This window comes from Phycodurus eques, chromosome 4 (genome assembly GCF_024500275.1).
Source record: "Phycodurus eques isolate BA_2022a chromosome 4, UOR_Pequ_1.1, whole genome shotgun sequence".
Lineage (NCBI taxonomy): Eukaryota > Metazoa > Chordata > Actinopteri > Syngnathiformes > Syngnathidae > Phycodurus > Phycodurus eques.
In genome coordinates this window covers 2,018,572-2,040,000 of record NC_084528.1, presented here as the reverse complement: position 1 = coordinate 2,040,000, position 21,429 = coordinate 2,018,572, and the positions used below count along the sequence as shown (strand labels likewise).

General features: G+C 43.1%; 1 protein-coding gene across 2 annotated transcripts in view; it reads left to right on the top strand.

The window, feature by feature from the left end:
* Positions 1 to 21,429, top strand: part of enpp2 (ectonucleotide pyrophosphatase/phosphodiesterase 2) — a 297,302-nt gene that overhangs the window by 171,312 nt on the left and 104,561 nt on the right. Inside the window, exon 19 of one of the 2 annotated variants that reach the window (XM_061673611.1) lies at positions 6,940 to 7,005. The exons of the other annotated variant lie outside the window; for it this stretch is intronic. Coding sequence (XP_061529595.1) covers positions 6,940 to 7,005 — 66 coding nt within the window. The remainder of the gene's footprint in view (positions 1 to 6,939; positions 7,006 to 21,429) is intronic. 2 annotated transcript variants of the gene reach the window in all.

Sequence of the window (21,429 nt, the reverse complement as noted above, 5' to 3'; positions counted from 1 at the left end):
AAGGCCAACAATTCCTATCTTGGTCTCATCAGACCAGAGAATCTTATTTCTCACCATCTTGGAGTCATTCAGGTATTTTTTTAGCAAACTTCATGTAGGCTTTCATGTGTCTTGCACTGAGGAGAGGCTTCCGTCGAGCTACTCTGCCATAAAGCCATCGACTGGTGGAGGGCTGCAGTGATGGTTGATTTTCTAGAACTTTCGCCCATCTCCCGACTGCATCTCTGGAGCTCAGCCACCTTCATCTTTGGGTTCTTCTTTACCTCTCTCACCAAGGCTCTTCTCCCCCAATTGCTCAATTTGGCCGGACGGACAGCTCTATGAAGGGTTCTGATCGTACAAACATCTTCTATTTCAGGATTACGGAGTCCAGTATGCTCCTAGGAACCTTAAGTGCAGCAGAATTTTTTTTTGTAACCTTGGCCAGATCTGTGCCTTGCCACAATTCCTGTCTCTGAGCTCTTCAGGCAGTTCATTTGACCTCATGATTCTAATTTGCTCATACATGTACTGTGAACTGTAAGGTCTTATATAGTCCAAACAGTATAATCAAACATAGCTGGACTCCAATGAAGGTGTAGAACCATCTTATGGATGATGAGAAGAAATGGACAGCACCCGAGTTAAATATGAGTGTCACAGCAAAGGGTCTGAATACTTATGGCTGTGTGATATTTCAGTTTTTATTTTTGAATAAATCAGCAAAAGTTTCAACAATTCCGTATATATTATGTCAAAATGGGGTGCTCTGTGTACATTAATGAGGGAAAAAAATTAACTTCATTGATTTTAACAAATGGCTGCAATATAATAAAAGTGAAAAATTTAAGGGGGTCTCAAAAGCCACTGTAGATAAGAGTTCTCGATAACCAGAGGTCTTTTGTCGAACCCAAACAGACACTAATGATATAGGGAGTGATTCTTTTATAGAAAATTTAATGAGATCTAACATGAGAATCTACAAGGGAACAATGCAGAAAAAATACAAAAACAAAGGACAGACGAACATTGGCAAAGGAGAACTGGGGGGTTCCTGTTCTTGTTAATTTAAATCCAAATATGTACTAATCTATACTTTTAGTCGACCACAAATTGGATTTACGTACGTGGAACACAATTTAGGCAGGCGGGTCGAGCTCCCGAATGTTTTGTCAGTCCGGTCCGCATGGGAGAACAGGTGAATTTGGCAGGAAAGGAGGAAAGAAAAGAAAGAGCCCTTATGTCACTGTTCGCAAGACGTTCGGAGCGGACGGGTACTTCCTTCCCCACAGAGTTTGCTCAGGCACCCAAAAAGGGTAGCTCGGAATGCTGGCAGGGTGCCTTGCGGCAAGGAAGGGTCCAATGTGACCTCGTCACCTGGTGGCATTTGTGTTGTGTGGGTTAAGACATTTTATCCGGTTCAGTTGACAAACAGATTTGACATCAGACATTCAAATTTGCAGAAATACAATCCCTTGTGGCGCTATTGTGATGGTAACACCGGTGGCGTTCATCCAAAGTTCTTAAAATATCATATAACATTCAAGTCCAGTGAAGATTGTGATTAATTAATCCAGGGTTGCAGATGTTTCCACTACCTCTGGGTGTCGCTAGTGCTCCATCCATTGTCCGAGACAGGAGGAACAAATGTTTTCAGTAAAACAGCGGGAATCAGAAGTCTTTGTTGGTGAGACTTTTCTGCTGGCTGGGGGTGGAAGTTAATTAATTTAGCATCCGTGTGAGAAACCAGTTGTCTGTGTCTTAGCTTTGATGAGCTACTTTGGACTGGCTGGTATTTCATTTAGCATCCGTGTGCGAAGTTTAAAACTCCTGTGCTTCTTCTTTGATAAACATGACAAGGTTTTCCTTAGATGTCTTGTGTACGGAGACTAACTCAGCGGGAAAGCGAGGCAGGTATGCGGAACAGCTAGTGTTGTTACGTTCGCGAAAGTTTTGTTCAGAAGAACAAATCTTTTTAGTGAACGAACTGAACCGAATCAGTTTATGAAATTATTTGTTCTTTTAGCTTGGCCGCCGTGAGGCGAGCGAGTCGGCTGGGAGTGGAAACGGAACTGTTGGATTGTTCTGTCACTCACTTCTGAATCTTTGGTGAATGACTAATGAGCAGCCAGCTTGCAGTCAGGGGTGGGACTTCATTAAACGGACTGCCATGTGATTTGCGATTCGCCAGTGTTGTCACTCACTTCGGCGAATGACCAATGAGCAGCCAGTGTCAGGCAGCGCCGTGCAGGCGGGGGAGGGACTTAAGTGAACTGAGTGATTCGGTCAGTGAACTGGTGTAGTGGTATAATGAGGAACTGAAGAGTGATTCGTTCAGTGAACTGGTGTACTGGGGAACTGAAGAACTGAAGAGTCATTCGTTCGTTGAACTTGTGATCCGCTAAGGAGCGATGTACTAGTATGATGAGTGATTCGTTTGTGCAAGAAACGACGTACTACGCAGTGAACGTACTCATGAGTGATTTTAACCGCAAGTTCTGACGTCCTCACGGGGATAGCTTTCACTAGCAGCTTCAAGCTAAGCTAAGCTTTGTGTCAGTCAAGCACACACATTTAAAATAAATGTAAATTAATAATAAATGTGCAACCCCAACAGGTAGGTGCCATGATTGAGCAATTCAGGGAAGCTCCTTTTATACCCAGTCATTCACAAGCAAAGATGGGGCGAGGTTCACCTCTTTGTGAACAAGTGTGTGAGAAAATAGTCGAACAGTTTCAGGACAATGTTCCTCAACTTACAATTGCAAGGAATTGAGGGACTTCATCATCTACGGTCCATAATCAGAATCAGAATCATCTTTATTTGCCAAGTATGTCCAAAACACACAAGGAATTTGTCTCCAGTAGTTGGAGCCGCTCTAGTACAACAGACAGTCAATTTACAGAACACTTTGGGGACATAAAGACATTGACAAAAAAACAATTGTGCAAAAAGTTGCAGATTCCTCTAGCACTTAGAGCAGTTCAAATGACTAATATTGCAATAGTCCGGTGCAATGACCACTGTGCAAAGGGCGCTGAGACTTCAAGGAGTGTATGCGGTTTAAAGTGACGAGTAGTGCGATCATCTGGGACAATGTCTGTTGTGCAAATGTTACAGATACAGATACACATGCATTGGGCCCTAAAGAAACATTATTTGCTTTATTCACTTAAATCAGAATCAGAATCATCTTTATTTGCCAAGTATGTCCAAAAACACACAAGGAATTTGTCTCCGGTAGTTGGAGCCGCTCCAGTACAACAGTCAATTTACAGAACACATTGGAGACAGAAAGACATTGACAAAAAAAAAAAAAACAGTCACTGAGCAGTAAAGAGTTGCTAGTTATCTGGTAATGACGGTATATTTATTTATTTTTTTGACAATTGTGCAAATAGATGCAGTGTGTATGCGGTTTAAAGTGACGAGTGGTGCGATCATCTGGGACAATGTTGGTTGTGCAAATGTTACAGATACTCCTCAATCAGTGTGCAAATGGAGCAGATGCTACTCTGGCATGAGTGGCCAGTATATGCAAATAGTGCAGCATGGCGAGACAACTACAGTGAGTGCACGAGTAATACATAATTGGCCCCACAGAAATGTGACAACGAACTCAAGTCAAAAAATTTCCAGCTTGTTGTAATGGAATTATAGGTTAGGTGTTTAAGAAGTTGATCGCAAGAGGGAAGAAGCTCTTGGAATGTCTACTAGTTCTAGTTTGCGTTGATCGGTAGCGCCTACCTGAGGGAAGGAGCTGGAAGAGCTGGTGACCGGGGTGCAGACGGTCCGAGAGGATTTTGCACGCCCTTGTCTTAGTTCTGGCAGCGTGCAAGTCCTCAATGGTGGGTAGGGGGGTACCGACTATCCTTTCAGCAGTTTTGATTGTCCGTTGCAGTCGGAGTTTGTCCTTTTTTGTAGCAGCACCAAACCAGACTGTGATGGAAGAACACAGGACTGATTCGATGACCGCTGTGTAGAACTGTCTCAGCAGCTCCGGTGGCAGGCCGTGCTTTCTCAGAAGCCGCAGGAAGTACATCCTCTGCTGGGCCTTTTTGAGGACGGAGTTGATGTTGGTCGCCCACTTCAGGTCCTGAGAGACTGTAATTCCCAGGAACTTGAAGGCATCGACGGTTGACACATGGCAGCTGGACAACGTGAGGGGCAGCTGTGACGAAGGATGCCTCCTGAAGTCCACGATCATCTCTACAGTCTTGAGCGTGTTCAGCTCCAGGTTGTGTCGGCCGCACCACAGCTCCAGCCGCTCCGCTTCCTGTCGATATGCAGACTCGTCACCGTCCTTGATGAGGCCGATGACAGTGGAGTCATCTGCAAACTTCAGGAGCTTGACAGTCGGGTTCGCTGAGGTGCAGTCGTTCGTGTAGAGAGAGAAGAGCAGCGGAGAGAGGACACAACCTTGGGGCGCCCCAGTGCTGATGCTGCGTGTGGATGAGGTGGCCTCCCCCAGCCTGACCTGCTGTGTCCTGCCCGTCAGAAAGCTGTAAATCCACTGGCAGATGGGAGGTGAGACGCTGAGCTGGAGAAGCTTGGTTGAAAGGAGTTCAGGGATGATGGTGTTGAACGCTGAGCTGAAGTCCACGAACAGGATCCTCGCGTAGGTCCCTGCACTGTCGAGGTGTTCTAGGATGAAGTGCAGTCCCATGTTGACTGCATCATCCGCAGACCTGTTCGCTTGGTAGGCAAACTGCAGGGGGTCCAGCAGGGGACCTGTGACACTCTTGAGGTGGTCCAGCACGAGACGTTCAAAGGACTTCATGACCACAGATGTCAAAGCGACAGGCCTGTAGTCAATCAGACCAGAGATTGCAAGTTTCTTGGGGACTGGAATGATTGTGGAGCATTTGAAACAGGATGGAACTTCGCACATTTCCAAAGATCTGTTGAAGATCTGAGTGAAGACTGGAGCGAGCTGGTCCGCGCAGACTTAAGGCAGGATGGGGACACATGGTCCGGTCCTGCCGCTTTGTTAATCTTCTGTTGTTTGAAGATGCGTCTCACATCCTGTTCATGGATGGTTAACGCCAAAGTCAGAGGTGTGGTTGTGGTCGCGGGTGCGGCCGGGTGGGTGTGTGGAGTGAAACTGTCCTTTTCAAATCTGCAGTAGAAGGTATTAAAGTCGTTGGATAGTGTGCTATTGTTCTCAGCTTGGAGGGATCGTCGCTTGTAATTAGTCAGCGATTGGAATGAATATCATCAAAAGGTTCAGAGAATCTGGAGAAATCACTGCATGTAAGCGGCAAGGCCGACAAAAATGCCCGTGACCTTCAATCCCTCAGGCGGCACTGCATCAAAAACCGACATCCATGTGTAAAGGATATCACCACATGGGTTCAGGAACACTTCATAAAACCATCCATTTTCAACACCGCTTATCCTGGTTAGGGTCGCGGGGCACTGGAGCCGATCCCAGCTGACTTCGGGCGAAAGGCGGACTACACCCTGAACTGGTCGCTAGTCAGTCGCAGGGCACATACAGACATGGAAAGCCATTCACACTCAAATTCACAATGTAACTGAGTGGGAACTGAACCCACGCTGCCCTCACCAAAGTCAGGCGAGTGTACCACTACACCATCAGTGACTGCGCTTCAGAAAACCAATGTCAGTAAATACAGTTCGGCCAAAGTTCAAAAGCCAGCATCTGTGATTGTATGGGGCTGTGTTAGTGCCAATGGCATGGGTAACTTACACATCTGTGAAGGCACCATCAATGCTGAAAGGTACATACAGGTTTTGGAGAAAGAGGCTGCCATCCAAGCAACGTCTGTTTCATGGACGCCCCTGCTTATTTCAGCAAGACGATGCGAAACAACATTCTGCACGTGTTACAACAGCGTGGCTTCGTAGTAAAAGAGTGCGGGTACTGGACTGGCCTGCCTGCAGTCCAGACCTGTCTCCCATTGAAAATGCGTGGCGCATTATGAAGCGTAAAATACGACAACGGAGACCTCGGACTGTTGAACAGCTGAAGCTGTACATCAAGCAAGAATGGGAAAGAATTCCACCAACAAAGCTTCAACAATGAGTGTCCACAGTTCCCAAACGTTTATTGAATGTTGTTAATAGAAAAGGTGATGTAACACAGTGGTAAACATGAACCTGTCCCAGCTTTTTTGGAACGTGTTGCAGCCACAAAATTCTAAGTTAATGATTATTTGCTAAAAACAATAAAATTTATCAGTTTGAACATGAAATAGCTTATATTTGTAGTGTATTCAATACAGGTTGAACATGATTTGCAAATCATTGTATTCTGTTTTTATTGATGTTTAACACAACGTCGCAACTTCATTGGAATTGGGGTTGTATAGACGTACACATACATATCATTCCCTCTGTGTCTCTAATGTGATTATTAAAGCTTTTTATTTCATAATAATAATAATAATACATAAACATATAGCGCTTCTCAAGACACTCACAGATGCTTTCCACTAATCAGATGACAATAACAGTAAGGACTGAGCAGAAAGCCCGGCTGGCGGGCGCTGGTGTCAGCGACGCTCTCCACCGCGGTGGAATGCAGAAAGGTTACGCCAGGCTGGCGAGAGCCTAGCTGGACGTCACATGATTCAGTACACTCAAAAGAACTGCCGTGCCCATCACTAGGAACAGCACGAGACTGGGGGATGCTGGGTGTCCTCTTTAGTGAGGTGTCTGTTATTCCACATTCTCGTCTATCATATCCTCAATACCTAACTGTTTTGTTATTTAACTATCAGTGAGTACAGTATTTTATCCTCAAACATATGTCACATAACTGTACTGACTGTTGATTTATGTGAATGGCTTAACAAATGTTACGTATACATACACCATACCTTTGCCTTTTCTTTCTCCTACATACATAACTGTGTTAACGCCGTACATAACAGGTGCAATCTTCTTGTGTCTTACTAGAAATTTAATGCTATTTTTCTGTTGATCTACATAAGACTTCAACTGAAGCAGATCCTCAAGACATCGCCGTGAACTCTGACTGCACCAAAGATGTTGACCAGGTTACTTGATTTATTATTGAATGTTGATATTGAAATCATTGTTTTCAGAAGGGTCATTGATGGTGTAGTGGTACACTCGCCTGACTTTGGTGCAGGCAGCGTGGGTTCAGTTCCCACTCAGTGACGGTGTGAATGTGGGTGCGAATGGTTGTCCGTGTCTATATGTGCCCTGCGACTGACTGGCAACCAGTTCAGGGTGTAGTCAGCCTTTCGCCCGAAGTCAGCTCGGATAGGCTCCAGTGCCCAGCGACCCTAACCAGGATAAGCGGTGTTGAAAATGGATGGATGGATGTTTTCAGAAGCAAAATGGTTTGACCTGACACTATTAATTAATTAATGGAGGTTAGAGATATTGTACAAAGTCCTCAGAGTGTCTGTAATGGTCAGATCGGTACACTCTGAGGACTGTACACATACACTGTCAGAGATAAAGTAAATGACTTTTTCATGGCTTGAAATTATAGATACACTGTGCACATTCTGGTCAGATAAGGAAATTCTGAGGACCGTGTGTATTCTCTGTTTCAGTGGTTTGTATGGCAAGATTATTTTTTTTCCCTCAATGTCATAACATTTCACTATATGTGTGGTATGCATTATTATTATTATTATCATCATCCATCCATCCATCCATCCATCATCCATCCATCCATCCATCCATTTTCTGTACCGCTTTATCCTCACAAGGGTCGTAGGCGCGCTGGAGCCCATCCCAGCCATCTTCGGGCAAGAGGCGGGGTACACCCTGAACTGGTCGCCAGCAATCGCAGGGCACATATAAACAAACAACCATTCTCACACACATTCACACCTAAGGACAATTTAGGGTCTTCAATCAACCTTATTTTAATTTTATTATTATTAATAATAATAATAATAAAACTACATTATTTTCTATCATATCCTCAGTACCTAACTGTTTTGTTAGTTTTTTAGTTATCAGTGATTATACAGTGTTTTGTGCTTAAAAGTACAGGCTTTTCACGACCATAAGGCGCACCGTATTAAAAGGCGCAGTCTCAGTTACGGGGTCTATTTCTGTATTAGGCGCACCGTATTATTGGACGCAGGCATGGTAAAACATACGCAGGCATGGTAAAACATACGCTAGCTTACATATACGGTAGCATGCATGCACGCTAAAACAATGTTTTTAAAAAGGCAGCAGGAGCAAAACTGAGTTCAATTGTGCTTTATTGAAGTCTTTAATAATGTACTCACGTTATTTTCTGATCAATCCTCATCCACAAATCCATCAAAGTCCTCATGTTCTGTATCCGAAATGAACAGCTGGGCAAGTTCTCCATCAAACACGCCAGGTACCCTGTCGTCATTGTCGGAGTCAGTCTCGTTGCCGTGCGGCTCCTCAGAAATGATGCCGGCTATTAGGAAAGCTCGAACAACAGTGCAAGCAGACACGTTAGCCCAAGCATCCACAATCCATTCACAAATTGTGGCTTAACACGCCCGGCGCTGCCTCCTAGTCTTACTAAAGCTGTGTTCGCCATCTGTCATCAATCGCTCCCACAGCAATCGCAACTTCATTTGAATGCCCTGTTTACACCAATGTCCATCGGTTGGAGTTCCTTCGTCAAGCCTCCCGGAATGATGGCAGTTATTGCCCTCAGTCAAATGGTGACGGTAAAGACGCTTCTCCCGGCTGTTCTTTGCTCATTAATCCATTGCTCGGGTTGGTCTTCCAACTCGGGTCACCTCGCCTTGTTTCCGCGGAAACTCATCTTCGTCTTCTTGACTTGGCAAAGCTCGTTTTCCTGCTTCCACCACTTGCGAACCATGGATTCGTTGATCTTGAATTCTCTTGTGTGTGCTCGATTCCCATGTTCCTCCGCGTAACTGATAGCTTGCAGTTTAAATTGTGCTTCGTAAGCGTGTCTCTTCGTAGTTGCCATTTTCGGGGGTCCTTAGCCAAACCGATGCTGGTTTACACACTGCACACCCTGGCACTATATACCTACTGGGGGCGTGCCTTTACCGTCCTCTTTCACGCGCGCCCATCACCCTCAGTCACGTCTGCCTTTCTTCTATATAAGCAGCGTGTCGGCAGGAAATGGTCCCAGTCAGTCAAGGGGAGCGCTCATCAAAGTCACACAACATTTACATTTTTTGGCACTCGGTGCACACATAAGGCGCGCCACATTATAAGGCGCCCTGTCCATTTTGGAGAAAATGTAAGACTTTTAAGTGCGCCTTATGGTCGTGAAAATACGGTACGTCACATAACTGTACTGACTGTTGATTTCTGTGAATGGCTGAACAAATATTATTGTGGTGCACTTTGTGAACTCATACAATTACTTTCAACTAACACGATTTATAATGATCAGATGATGAAATGATAGTCCCCTCATTAAAATTTGTATGACCGAGTGACTGAGTTAGTCGTGGCCAACTTCATGCAATTGTTCTTTCATGTAAGGGACTCAATGTAAAAGAGAAGAGTCATAATAATTCCAACTTCATGCAATTGTTCTTTCATGTAAGGGACTCAATGTAAAAGAGAAGAGTCATAATAATTCCTTTAACAATCAACCTCATTTACAAATGCATCAAAAAAAATTTAAGCCATTAAAAATGTATTTCCTTTTCTTTGGAGTTGTTGATATTTCAGATGTAAGTGGAATAACAGCTAATATTACCACCAAAGTCAATCAAATGACATTGCTTTTGCTAACTTACTTTTTGCGGGGCTGAACAAGGGCAAAAAGGTTAGAAAGAAAACAAAACCACGGACACGGTAAATCATAAACAGAATACTGTACCACTTCTCTATGCAGTAACAAGGGTGAGGAGAGTATCATAATGCTAATATTTGCTTTGTCTCTATTACCCACATTAATAATTGCCAGTTAAATGGTGAATAAAGCAGAATATGTCAAATCACTGCGTTGTTTCAAAGTTCTAATAAGTCACATTTCAAATGTGGGGAAAAAAAATTCCCCTGTTGTACAGTTTGCATTTCTTTTAACTCTCTGCTTTTTCAAGAATGAAGTGACAGATCTTGGGAGAAAACCAAAGCAACCTTGGTCTCCAGCTAAAGTTGCTACAGTAATGCGACATTTTAAAGGGATGATTAAGGATGGGAAACTAGCAAGGAAAGTTCAGTGCGATCAGTTAAAACTGCTGAGCATCCTGCTTTAGCAAATAGCACTGCTCAGAACATCAGAGACTTCGTAAGAAATCGTGGCACATCTTAAAAAAAAAAAAAAAAAAGCGGCAACTCAGTAAGTACTTGTTTTATTTTTTTGTATGAACAAGTTAACATTCAAGAGTTCCTGATAATTTAGTTTATACAGGTAGTGTAGTTATTGTCATGTTGTGACAAAACATGAAAACTTAATGTGGATAAGATCCTGTTCACATAATAGCTTTGCGTAATTTTAGTAACATGCCAGTATCAGTCAATTGTTATAAAGTGGTCCTCAAGGATCAGGTGTGGCTTTGCATTTCACAGTATTGTTGTGTAAAACAGTTTGTCCTCATATCAGGTGAGTCTTTTCTTGCACATTACTGTATTTTTAGTGTAGGTGAAAAGCCAAGTCACATTAAGTCATGTTCAGTCCTTTCAAGTCACTTGAGTGACATGTTTCTCACTCAAGTGACAAACATGTCACTCAAGTGATTTGTGTTATAAGCACTGTCCCTATAAAGTGTGCTGCGCTTTATAATTACTATTTTTGTCATAGGCATGGCATATGCACCTCATTATCTGTCTTCACAATTATGCATGTCGCCAGGTGTTTATATTTTTATTTGTGTTGCGTCTATTCAAGTTTTGAAGTGAGATTCTTATAGTAGACTTCGAAACAACTGTTTTTATCTATACCACGTCTTTGTGGGACTAGCGGAAAGGGGTGTCCCTCTAATACACCAAAATACAGGTCTGCACCTGAATGTCCTTATTGTACACATAAACAAGTATGTATGTGTGTGTGTGTGTGTGTGTGTGTGTGTGAGATTTATGGAATTTTCTTACATGGATTGCCGTTGTGTATTCACAGCATAACTCTTGTTATGATTATTATTGTTATCATTGGCCACAGCAGCAGCATCACAGTGCAGTGAAGGTCACTACAGAGGGGTTATTGAGGGACTGGGTGACCCCATGATGGCAGTGAAGAGGTGGTGCTGGTCTTGGAGAACAATGAGGAGAGGAAAGATGTGGTGGCCTTACTGGGGGAGAAGAAAGAGAATGGAACAGGAAGTGGTCTGAAATACCCAAGTTTGGGCAGTCACAATTTAAGAGCTGCATGATAAAGCTGTTGTTTTTTGGTCTGTAATTTAAACACACTTCCACCCCCAAAAAAGAGTCATTTTGATTGGCTCGTGAAGGCCATGTGCGCGGTCATGTGACTGCCTTGTGTCATCTGATTGGTGAATTGGAGTCAAATGACACTGTTCGCGTTTGATTGGCGCAACAGGCGCCCTATGCGGAAGTCGAAGATGGAGTCTAAAAATAGATGCGCACACGCATGAATGGATAAATAAAAGTAGCGAACAGCACGTCGATCATTGTAACGGAGTAAAAGTATTGATCCTTCTTCACATAAATACTCAAGTAAAAGTAAAAAGTACAGTGCATTGAAAGTACTCTGACAAGTACAGTTTATCGAAAATGTTACATGAGTAGTAGTGTAGCGCGTTACTACCTGGTAAATTGACTCATTATAGAAGACAAAAATTGTGAATTGTTCCGTCAAGAGCCTGATATTGCCAGCTGGCTTTCAGACGAACACGCAATTGATGTTTGGGTAATTGGTACGTCACTGCATATGGTCACTTCAGAACGTCGGCAGGTTAAAAGTATATTATTGTTAATATATTTTTAATACATTATATGATAAGTTAACCTTTATGAGTGTCACAATGGGGAAATATGCATTGTTTCAGCAGCAATTGTGGATAGAGGAAGTATAAATACGTAATATGAATAGCATGGAAGAGAACATTGCACAAAATAGAAACCAAGATTATTGTCCATACAGGAACTATCCAATTCAGTCTATCAGCAATGCTATTTAATTGATTTGTTTGTTTTCAAAATAGAGTGCTGAGTTTTAATTTTAACATTAGAAATCTGTAGCGGCACGGTGGACGACTGGTTAGAGCGTCAGCCTGACAGTTCTGAGGACCCGGGTTCAATCCCTGGCCCCGCCTGTGTGGAGTTTCCATGTTCTCCTCGTGCCTGTGTGGGTTTTCTCCAGGCACTCCGGTTTCCTCCCACATCCCAAAAACATCCATGAATTGGAGAATCTAAAGTGCCGTAGGTGTGCATGTGAGTGCGAATGGTTGTTTGTTTGTATGTGCCCTGCGATTGGCTGGCAACCAGTTCAGGGTGTACCCCGCCTACTGCCCGATGACAGCTGGGATAGGCTCCAGCACGCCCGCGACCCTAGTGAGGATAAGCGGCTCAGAAAATGGATGGATGGAGGTTGGCAGCTCTGGGGCTGGCGGCACACTGACATCTCATGGAACTGCCTTCCATGCCTTTGTCATGGAAAACAAAGCAATAATTGTTGACTCAGCTTCAGCAGTGGACGTTGCACCACCAGGCGGCAAGCAGCGGCTTGGGTTATGAACTTCGGAAAAGTTCCCCAGCCTTTGTGAGTCAGCTGAGCCGACGTCAAACCACAGGAAAGAAGGACAAAAGTGAGTGGGGATTCCGAGCCCAGAGACTTTTGGTGCATTCCATTTGAATTCGGATGTCAGAATTTCCGAGTTCCTTGTCAGAAGTTTCAAATGGAAAGCCCTCCAAAGTCAGATTTCTCACTCAGAAAGTTAGAGACTTCTCACTACCCCCGAGTTGGCTTTCAAAGATGGCTGCCCCAAATGTAAACAGTAAGTAGAAGCTCTTGTAATTATCCGTTTCTTATCACTTCTGAATAGTTTTTGTCACACTAAATCATCCATATACATAGTATTGGTCGATGTATATACAGTATTATTGCCTGCATCAGAGGTGGGACCAAGTCATTGCTTTGCAAGTCACAAGTCATTCTCAAGTCTGTGCCGTCAAATCCTGGGTCAAGTCCCCAGTCCAGTCAGGCAAGTCCCGATTCACTTTGCAAGTCCTTGCGACTTGAAGTTGAGACTCAGGACTTGCCTGTCTCGACTTTGGACTTGACTCGGGACTTGAGGGCAAAGACTTGAGACTGACTTGTAAATTGCAAATGAATGACTTGGTCCAAACGCTGGGCTCATATATGCGACGTACGATGGAGTCCATGCTAACAATGGCTAGATTCGTGTGACACGTTATTTTCATTTATGTTTTTGCGACATCTTTATGGGTGAGAATGTTTAAAAGTACTATGGAGCATTGAATGACCTATGGACTCGAGATGCACATACTGAATATTGTTTTAACTGATCAATCGTATATCAACGACCATAGCATATCCCTAATCTGGATATAACATGAATTATTATTCTATTTTTATTTCTAAATACAGTAGTTGCAATATAATAAAATACTGTGGGAAATAACATTTTCCCCCTCCAGTCCATGTGAACAGAAATGCTGGCCTGTGCTTGGATCCACATGGTAGAACACTTTTTCCTGGGCCCTTTTTTCTCGAGAGCACACGATGCACCTACGAACTACATCAGTGCGGACTGCATGCAGAAGCTGGTTATGACTAAGGACAGTCACATCTCACATCAGGTTAGAAAAAAAATAAAAGCAACAAAAGTGATGGGTATAAAACAGTGTTTGATAGGTAATTATTAATGTGTATTGTCGAGAGCTTGGAGAAGAATACAGTCTTATGGGGGGCACAAGCCAGTGCAACTGGAGGCCGGTCCCAGGCCCGGTTATATGTGGAATGTTTTTTCAGACAGGGCATTCATCTTAAAACTCTACCAAACAAATATGAGCGTTAAGATTTCCATACCAGATCAGTCATGGCCTGGGTTAACAACGTCCACCACCAGCGGCGTTAACCTACAGGGCGCCAGTGGAAATTCAGTTACTGTGGGTCGAAGATGAAGGAGAGGCGGAAAATGGGTTCTTGGACAGAAAGAGAAGAGGAAAGCGAAGAGCCTAGAACTGAATGTGGGGACTATGACAGGAAAATCTTGGGAGTTGGTTGACATGAGATTAGGAGTAAGGTTGATATATTGTGTGTCCAGGAGAGCATGTAGAAAAGCAATTTGAAATTGAGGGTATTATGTGTAATGTGATCAGTGGCTATGCCCCACAGGTAGGATGTGACCTAGAGGTGAAAGAGAAATTCTGGAAGGAGCTTGATGAAGTAGTTCTGAGGATCTCAGATAGAGAGAGAGTTGTGATTGGTGCAGATTGTAATGGACATGTTGGTGAAGGAAACAGGGGTGATGAAGAAGTGATGGGTAAATTTGGCGTGCAGGAAAGAAACTAGGAGGGACAGATGGTGGTAGACTTTGCAAAATGGATGGAAATGGCTGCAATGAATACTTCCAGAGGAGGCAGGAACATAGGGTGACCTACAATAGTAGATGTAGAAGCACACAGGTAATCTGTAATCTGAAGGAAGTTACTGACTGTAAAGTAGTGGGAGGGGAGAGTGTGGCAAGAAGCATAGGATGGTGGTGTGTAAAATAACTCTGGTGGTCGGGATGAAAATTAAGAAGACAAAAGCAAAGCAGAGGACCATGTGGTGGAAGCTGATAAAGGAAGAGTTCTGTGCGGCTTTTCGAGAAGAGGTGAGACAGGCTCTTGGTGGACAAGAGGTGGTTCTAGAATACTGGACCACTAAAGCGATCAGAGAGACAGGCAGGAGAGTATATATAGTGTATCTTCTGGTAGGAAAGGGGAGAAGGAGACTTGGTGGTGGAACGTCAAAGTACAGGAAATCATACAAGAGGTTAGCTAAGAAGAAGTGGGATACTGAGAGGACAGAGGAGAGGCGAAAGGATTACATGGAGATGCAAAGGCTAAACAAGAGATATGATGTATGCCACGTTAGACACTACATAAGGAGAGAAAAAATCTCTACAGGTTCGCCAGACAGTAGGCTAGAGATCGGTTAGGGTGGTTAAGGATAGAGATTGAAAAGTATTGACTGGTGCCAGTAGTGTGCTGGGTAGATGGAAAGAATACTTTGAGGAGTTGATAAATGAGGAAAATGAGGGAGAAGGAAGAGTTGTTTATATGTGCCCTGCGATTGGCTGGCGACCAGTTCAGGGTGTACCCTGCCTCTTGTACGAACATAGCTGAGATGCCTGCGACCCTAGTGAGAAGAAGCGGTACAGAAAATGGATGGATGGTTTAGTATCTATATTTGCATAGGACACTGTTTATTGGGTTTTCAACCAGATGCATATACCCAGGATTAAGAATGATAAAAATTACTGGAAGATTCACTTTGAAAATTGTCATCCGACCCAACTTTTTCTTTTCCAGGAAGGATGTGATGGACTGTTGCAAATTAGGTTCCTGTCAATCACAAATAATAACAGCATTGTTTCTTTATATTTTGAATGTCTTAGTGATGAAGAACTCAACATTCGTATTTCTTAAGACAAGCATAGATACTATGCTAAAGTAAAGTACAACTAAAAATAAAATGTTTGTTTTCAGAGAGATCCGTGTCTCAAGTGGAGGGGCACAAGCATCTTGGTTTGGGCACTGCGCCGTATGGCCTGCCCGTGCGGACGGGTATGCCTCAGCCCTTCACCATCTCCTGCCCTGTCTACAAAAGAAGGCTTTGATAGGGACCAGATGCTGATCCTTATTGTCATCTTTCCTGTGGTTGGCACGTCAGCGAGGGTGGAAGTAAAAAGACCAGAAATGCCTGGACCTTCAGGTGTCACGACACCTCTAGCAGATTCTGCCTCTTGGTCCAGCACGCACACAGCACCAACACAGCCTCATGAGTGTCGGCGGGAACAAGAGACACCCTCCAATTCCTCCTTGAGTCCAAGCAGGCCAGTCAGAGGCGCTACAAAGAGTTGCTGGCTCAACTGAAGTTAGCCCAGCAAGGGTTTGAGGCCCAAATCAACTGTATGAGTTACATACATAGAACACTTTTCTAATAGTTTGTTTCATGTTTACAGTTGTACACAATGTTCACTACCTTATTACTGAGAGAAACTTCTTTTGCCCAATCTACACCTGTTATTTTTGTTTGTTTTTAATATTTTAATAAATTGTATTATATTTCTAATTGGAGTCATTGCAGTAAATAATAATAATAATAAATAACAACTGAGTAAAACACTTACTTACTGGCTGGAAAAATGTTTTAATGACAGTCGTGCATTATTGATACCTATTTACAGTTATAAACATTTTAAGAAGAGCAGCATGGCCAAGTGACATTTGCAGTGTGTCCTCCACTATATATATATATATATATATAATATACTCAACTGCGGCGGAATGTCCCACATCTCGAAAAGCTGAATATATTCAAATCTTTGGCATCTTCACATGGAGTTTTGAAAGCTACAGTCGATATCCAATCCAACCTTTTTTGTGTAGCACCTTTGAAACATAAAAATGCAACACAAAGTGCTTCACAAAAATAAATAATAATAATAAATAAATAAAAGATCGCGTAAATTGAAATTATTGGTGAGGAGAGTAATGTGGGCAGGAGAATAGAGCATACTTTAGCCATAAAATAAATTTTCGTGAATTTATTTGTTATATAGGATTTTAGTGACGTTTGATCGATCCATGTGCCCGATCCATGTTTTTTCGATAATTCAACCAAGATGGGGTCCACTTGTCACATTGCTACTGTGAGACCCATGTGGCTATTTAGTCGCAGCCCACCTCAATAGACATTAAATCAAATTTACTTAGTTTTTTCAAAAATAATCTTTGAAAATACCTGGATGCAATTGTTTTAAACATAAATAAACTACTAAATGTGCAAAATTACACATTATTTAGGAACTGAGGAGTACGGTCAAATTAAAAATAAAAATAGCAAAAGAAATGATGGCTTTTTGAGCTCACACTGAGAAGGAAAATGGCAACCGCATGTATTAAAGTAAATAAAATTAAATATCAAGGCTTCGTAAAATAAACAAGGCCACAAAATTTTACATTTCCCAAATGTTCTGCATTGAGCACAAATAGAAGAAACATGACAACTGCATGTAAAGAACTCAATAAAAGTAAAATTAAATGCAAGGCTGCATACAATAAATACAGGCACAAAAAAATTCATTTCAGTCATATTCCTGCATTGAGCACAAACTCGAAGCTACATGTATTAACTGCATATATAAAATAATAAAAATGAAACACACCACAAATCAAAAAAGGCCCATAGTGTACTTAATGACATACAATATGACATATTAGGGTTTCTGCCCCTTCGCAATGTACACAAATGTTTTAAAAACCTCATTCACGCTTCACCTTTGAACATCAGCACAGACTTGTGGTGCCACAAGGAACCCAAACGAGAAGGATGGTGGTGACAAGGAAAAGTTTATATACAGCAGTAGTTGTGTGTCCAGTTAAGCAGTGTGAAGGTGAAAATTGGTTGATGCTGAGGATGAACTTGCACCACCAAGCAAGAAACAAGGTATCCGATCCATTGAGTGTCAGGAATCTACGACTGTCAGGATTCTGTGTGTACAAGGAACCTGTTAACTCGATAGGTTAGGTAGAAACACTACTACAAGTACATTACCTACTGCAGATTTGAAAAGGACAGTTTCACTCCACACACCCTCCCGGCCGCACCCGCGACCACAACCACACCTCTGACTTCTGCGTTAACCATCCATGAACAGGATGTGAGACGCATCTTCAAACAACAGAAGATTAACAAAGCGGCAGGGACCGGACCATGTGTCCCCATCCTGCCTCAAAGTCTGCGCGGACCAGCTCGCTCCAGTCTTCACTCAGATCTTCAACAGATCTTTGGAAATGTGCGAAGTTCCATCCTGTTTCAAACGCTCCACCATCATTCCAGTCCCCAAGAAACCTGCAATCTCTGGTCTGAATGACTACAGGCCTGTCGCTTTGACATCTGTGGTCATGAAGTCCTTTGAACGTCTCGTGCTGGACCTAGAGTGTCACAGGTCCCCTGCTGGACCCCCTGCAGTTTGCCTACCAAGGGAACACGTCTGCGGATGATGCAGTCAACATGGGACTGCACTTCATCCTAGAACACCTCGACAGTGCAGGGACCTACGCGAGGATCCTGTTCGTGGACTTCAGCTCAGCGTTCAACACCATCATCCCTGAACTCCTTTCAACCAAGCTTCTCCAGCTCAGCGTCTCACCTGCCATCTGCCAGTGGATTTACAGCTTTCTGACGGGCAGGACACAGCAGGTCAGGCTAGGGGAGGCCACCTCATCCACACGCAGCATCAGCACTGGGGCGCCCCAAGGTTGTGTCCTCTCTCCGCTGCTCTTCTCTCTCTACACAAACGACTGCACCTCAGCGAACCCGACTGTCAAGCTCCTGAAGTTTGCAGATGACACCAATGTCATCGGCCTCATCAAGGACGGTGACGAGTCTGCATATCGACAGGAAGCGGAGCGGCTGGAGCTGTGGTGCGCCGACACAACTTGGAGCTGAACACGCTCAAGACTGTAGAGATGATCGTGGACTTCAGGAGGCATCCTTCGCCACAGATGCCCCTCACGTTGTCCAGCTGCCTTGTGTCAACCGTCGAGACCTTCAAGTTCCTGGGAATTACAATCGCTCAGGACCTGAAGTGGGCGACCAACATCAACTCCGTCCTCAAAAAGGCCCAGCGGAGGATGTACTTCGTGCGGCTTCTGAGAAAGCACGGCCTGCCACCGGAGCTGCTGAGACAGTTCTACACAGCGCTCATCAAATCGGTCCGGTGTTCTTCCATCACAGTCTGGTTTGGTGCTGCTACAAAAAAGGACAAACTCCGACTGCAACGGACAATCAAAACTGCTGAAAGGATTGTCGGTACCCCCCTACCCACCATTGAGGACTTGCACGCTGCCAGAACTAAGACAAGGGCGTGCAAAATCCTCTCAGACCGTCTGCACCCCGGTCACCAGCTCTTCCAGCTCCTTCCCTCAGGTAGGCGCTACCGATCAACGCAAACTAGAACTAGTAGACATTCCAACAGCTTCTTCCCTCTTGCGATCAACTTCTTAAACACCTAACCTATAATTCCATTACAACAAGCTGGACATTTTTTGACTTGAGTTCGTTGTCACATTTCTGTGGGGCCAATTATGTATTACTCGTGCACTCACTGTAGTTGTCTCGCCATGCTGCACTATTTGCATATACTGGCCACTCATGCCAGATTAGCATCTGCTCCATTTGCACACTGATTGAGGAGTATCTGTAACATTTGCACAACCAACATTGTCCCAGATGATCGCACTACTCGTCACTTTAAACCGCATACACTCCTTGAAGTCTCAGCGCCCTTTGCACAATGGTCATTGCACCGGACTATCGCAATATTAGTCATTCGAACTGCTCTAAGTGCTAGAGGACTCTGCATCTTTTTGCACAATTGTTTTTTGTCAATGTCTTTTTGTCCCCAAAGTGTTCTGTAAATTGACTGTCTGTTGTACTGGAACGGCTCCAACTACCGGAGACAAATTACTTGTGTGTTTTGGACATACTTGGCAAATAAAGATGATTCTGATTCTGATTCTGATTAAAATACAGTAGTGTAAAATGAGGTACAGATTTTATTCCTAAAAAGTATATTTAATATTGTAAATCACTGTACTACTGTGCAGAGGTGGAACATTAACACTGTGCTTAAATATAGAGCATAAAAAACTGTACTTAGCAATTCAATTATTTCAGATAAAAGTTACAAATTATATGTAAATACATGTTTGAAAAGAAACATTTATAAATCATTAAAGAAAAAATGTATTGCACTGGATTTAAAGAAGAAAAAAAAAGTTGAAGCCACTGCAACATCATGCACAGTTTGAACATTTAATTCAATGATTTTTTCACATACCACTCGACCACTCGGTGTAAAACTCAAGGCTGGGGGCTAGATCTGGCCCACCACGCTACTTTATGTAGCCCAGTAAAGCAATTAAAGTGTGTCTACTTCATGTTTCTTGCTAAATGTGTTTGTTCTTTTCATTCATTTTTTTCACTTTTAACAAATATTACAAGATTTGTTTTCTGACAAATCCCTTAACATAGAGTGAACAATTGTACACTAATTATTTGTGTTCCACAATTTTCCCAGACTTGTGATTTAAAATTCAATTAATTGTGAACAATATGTGTAACAATAAATTTCCGGAGCAATTGTGTATATGAAATACTATGTTGACGTGACGATACATTTGTATGGTTTTCGTATGGCCCTCTGAGGAAAACTAAAACTGTGATGAGGCCTACAGCAAAAATGAGTTTTGACACCCCTGCGTGACTTGATGGAGCCCACCCCATACCACACTTTGAGAACCACTGCTCCAGGCTGGTGTTTTAGAAATAATTGTTTTTCACGTGACCCGCAAGACCCTTAGAGATAGGGTAAGAAGCTCGGTCATCTGGGAGGATCTAAGAGTAGAGCCGCTGCTCCTCCACATCGAGAGGAGCCAGATGAGGTGGCTGGGGCATCTGATTCGGATGCCTCCTGGACGCCTCCTTGGTGAGGATTCAATTGATTGATTGATGCATTTAACATTGTGGGGGGGTTTGGGCTGGGGCACAAAAGAATATTTGTCCCCCTCACCTTTCACATCAAAGTTACACCACTGATTCCTAGCAGCAGCTTTTATCTTATCTATTCTTATATTACAAAACTAAATAAATACCATATTATCAGAGGATGATTGCACAGTTTTTTTAACTAAAGCATTCTGATACAAATAATGATTTTCATATGAATATTTTTTTTTATAATTATGTACTGTATTACAAAAGAACCAAAGAACACATTCATTCCCATTTAGTCAGTGTCCCTGAACGCACCTCGTACACTCACGCAACTACAGCGTGCCTGCCTAATGTAAACATGAATGGCGGTCGCAGCCACAATCGTATTGGTTGCCAAATACGGCATTTATCCCCCGACATATGAAGCCACGTTTTTTTCCTGGAGGTCCCGACAAAACCTGCCACTGTTGAATGAAAATGAACCGTGACTCAAAAACTGTTCACAGTCGCCAGAATGAGCACGTTCACAAATAACATTCATGAGGCAGAAATGAACTAATTTGAGTTCACGTTCGCCCAAAATATGAACTAGTTCATGAACTTTCGTTCATTGAACTCGTTCAGGTACAACACTGGCCATGTGCACAGCCAAAACAAAACAAAAAAAATCTGCAATTTACCACAAGGTGTTTTCTCAAGTTAGAAGTTGGCTGAAATTTTCAAGAACGGGCAGTCACAAGACTACCCTGCATGCTGTTGTTTTTCGCAGTTTTTTTTTCAATAAGAGTCACTTTGATTGGCCGGCAAAAGCCAATAGAAGTCTCTGTGT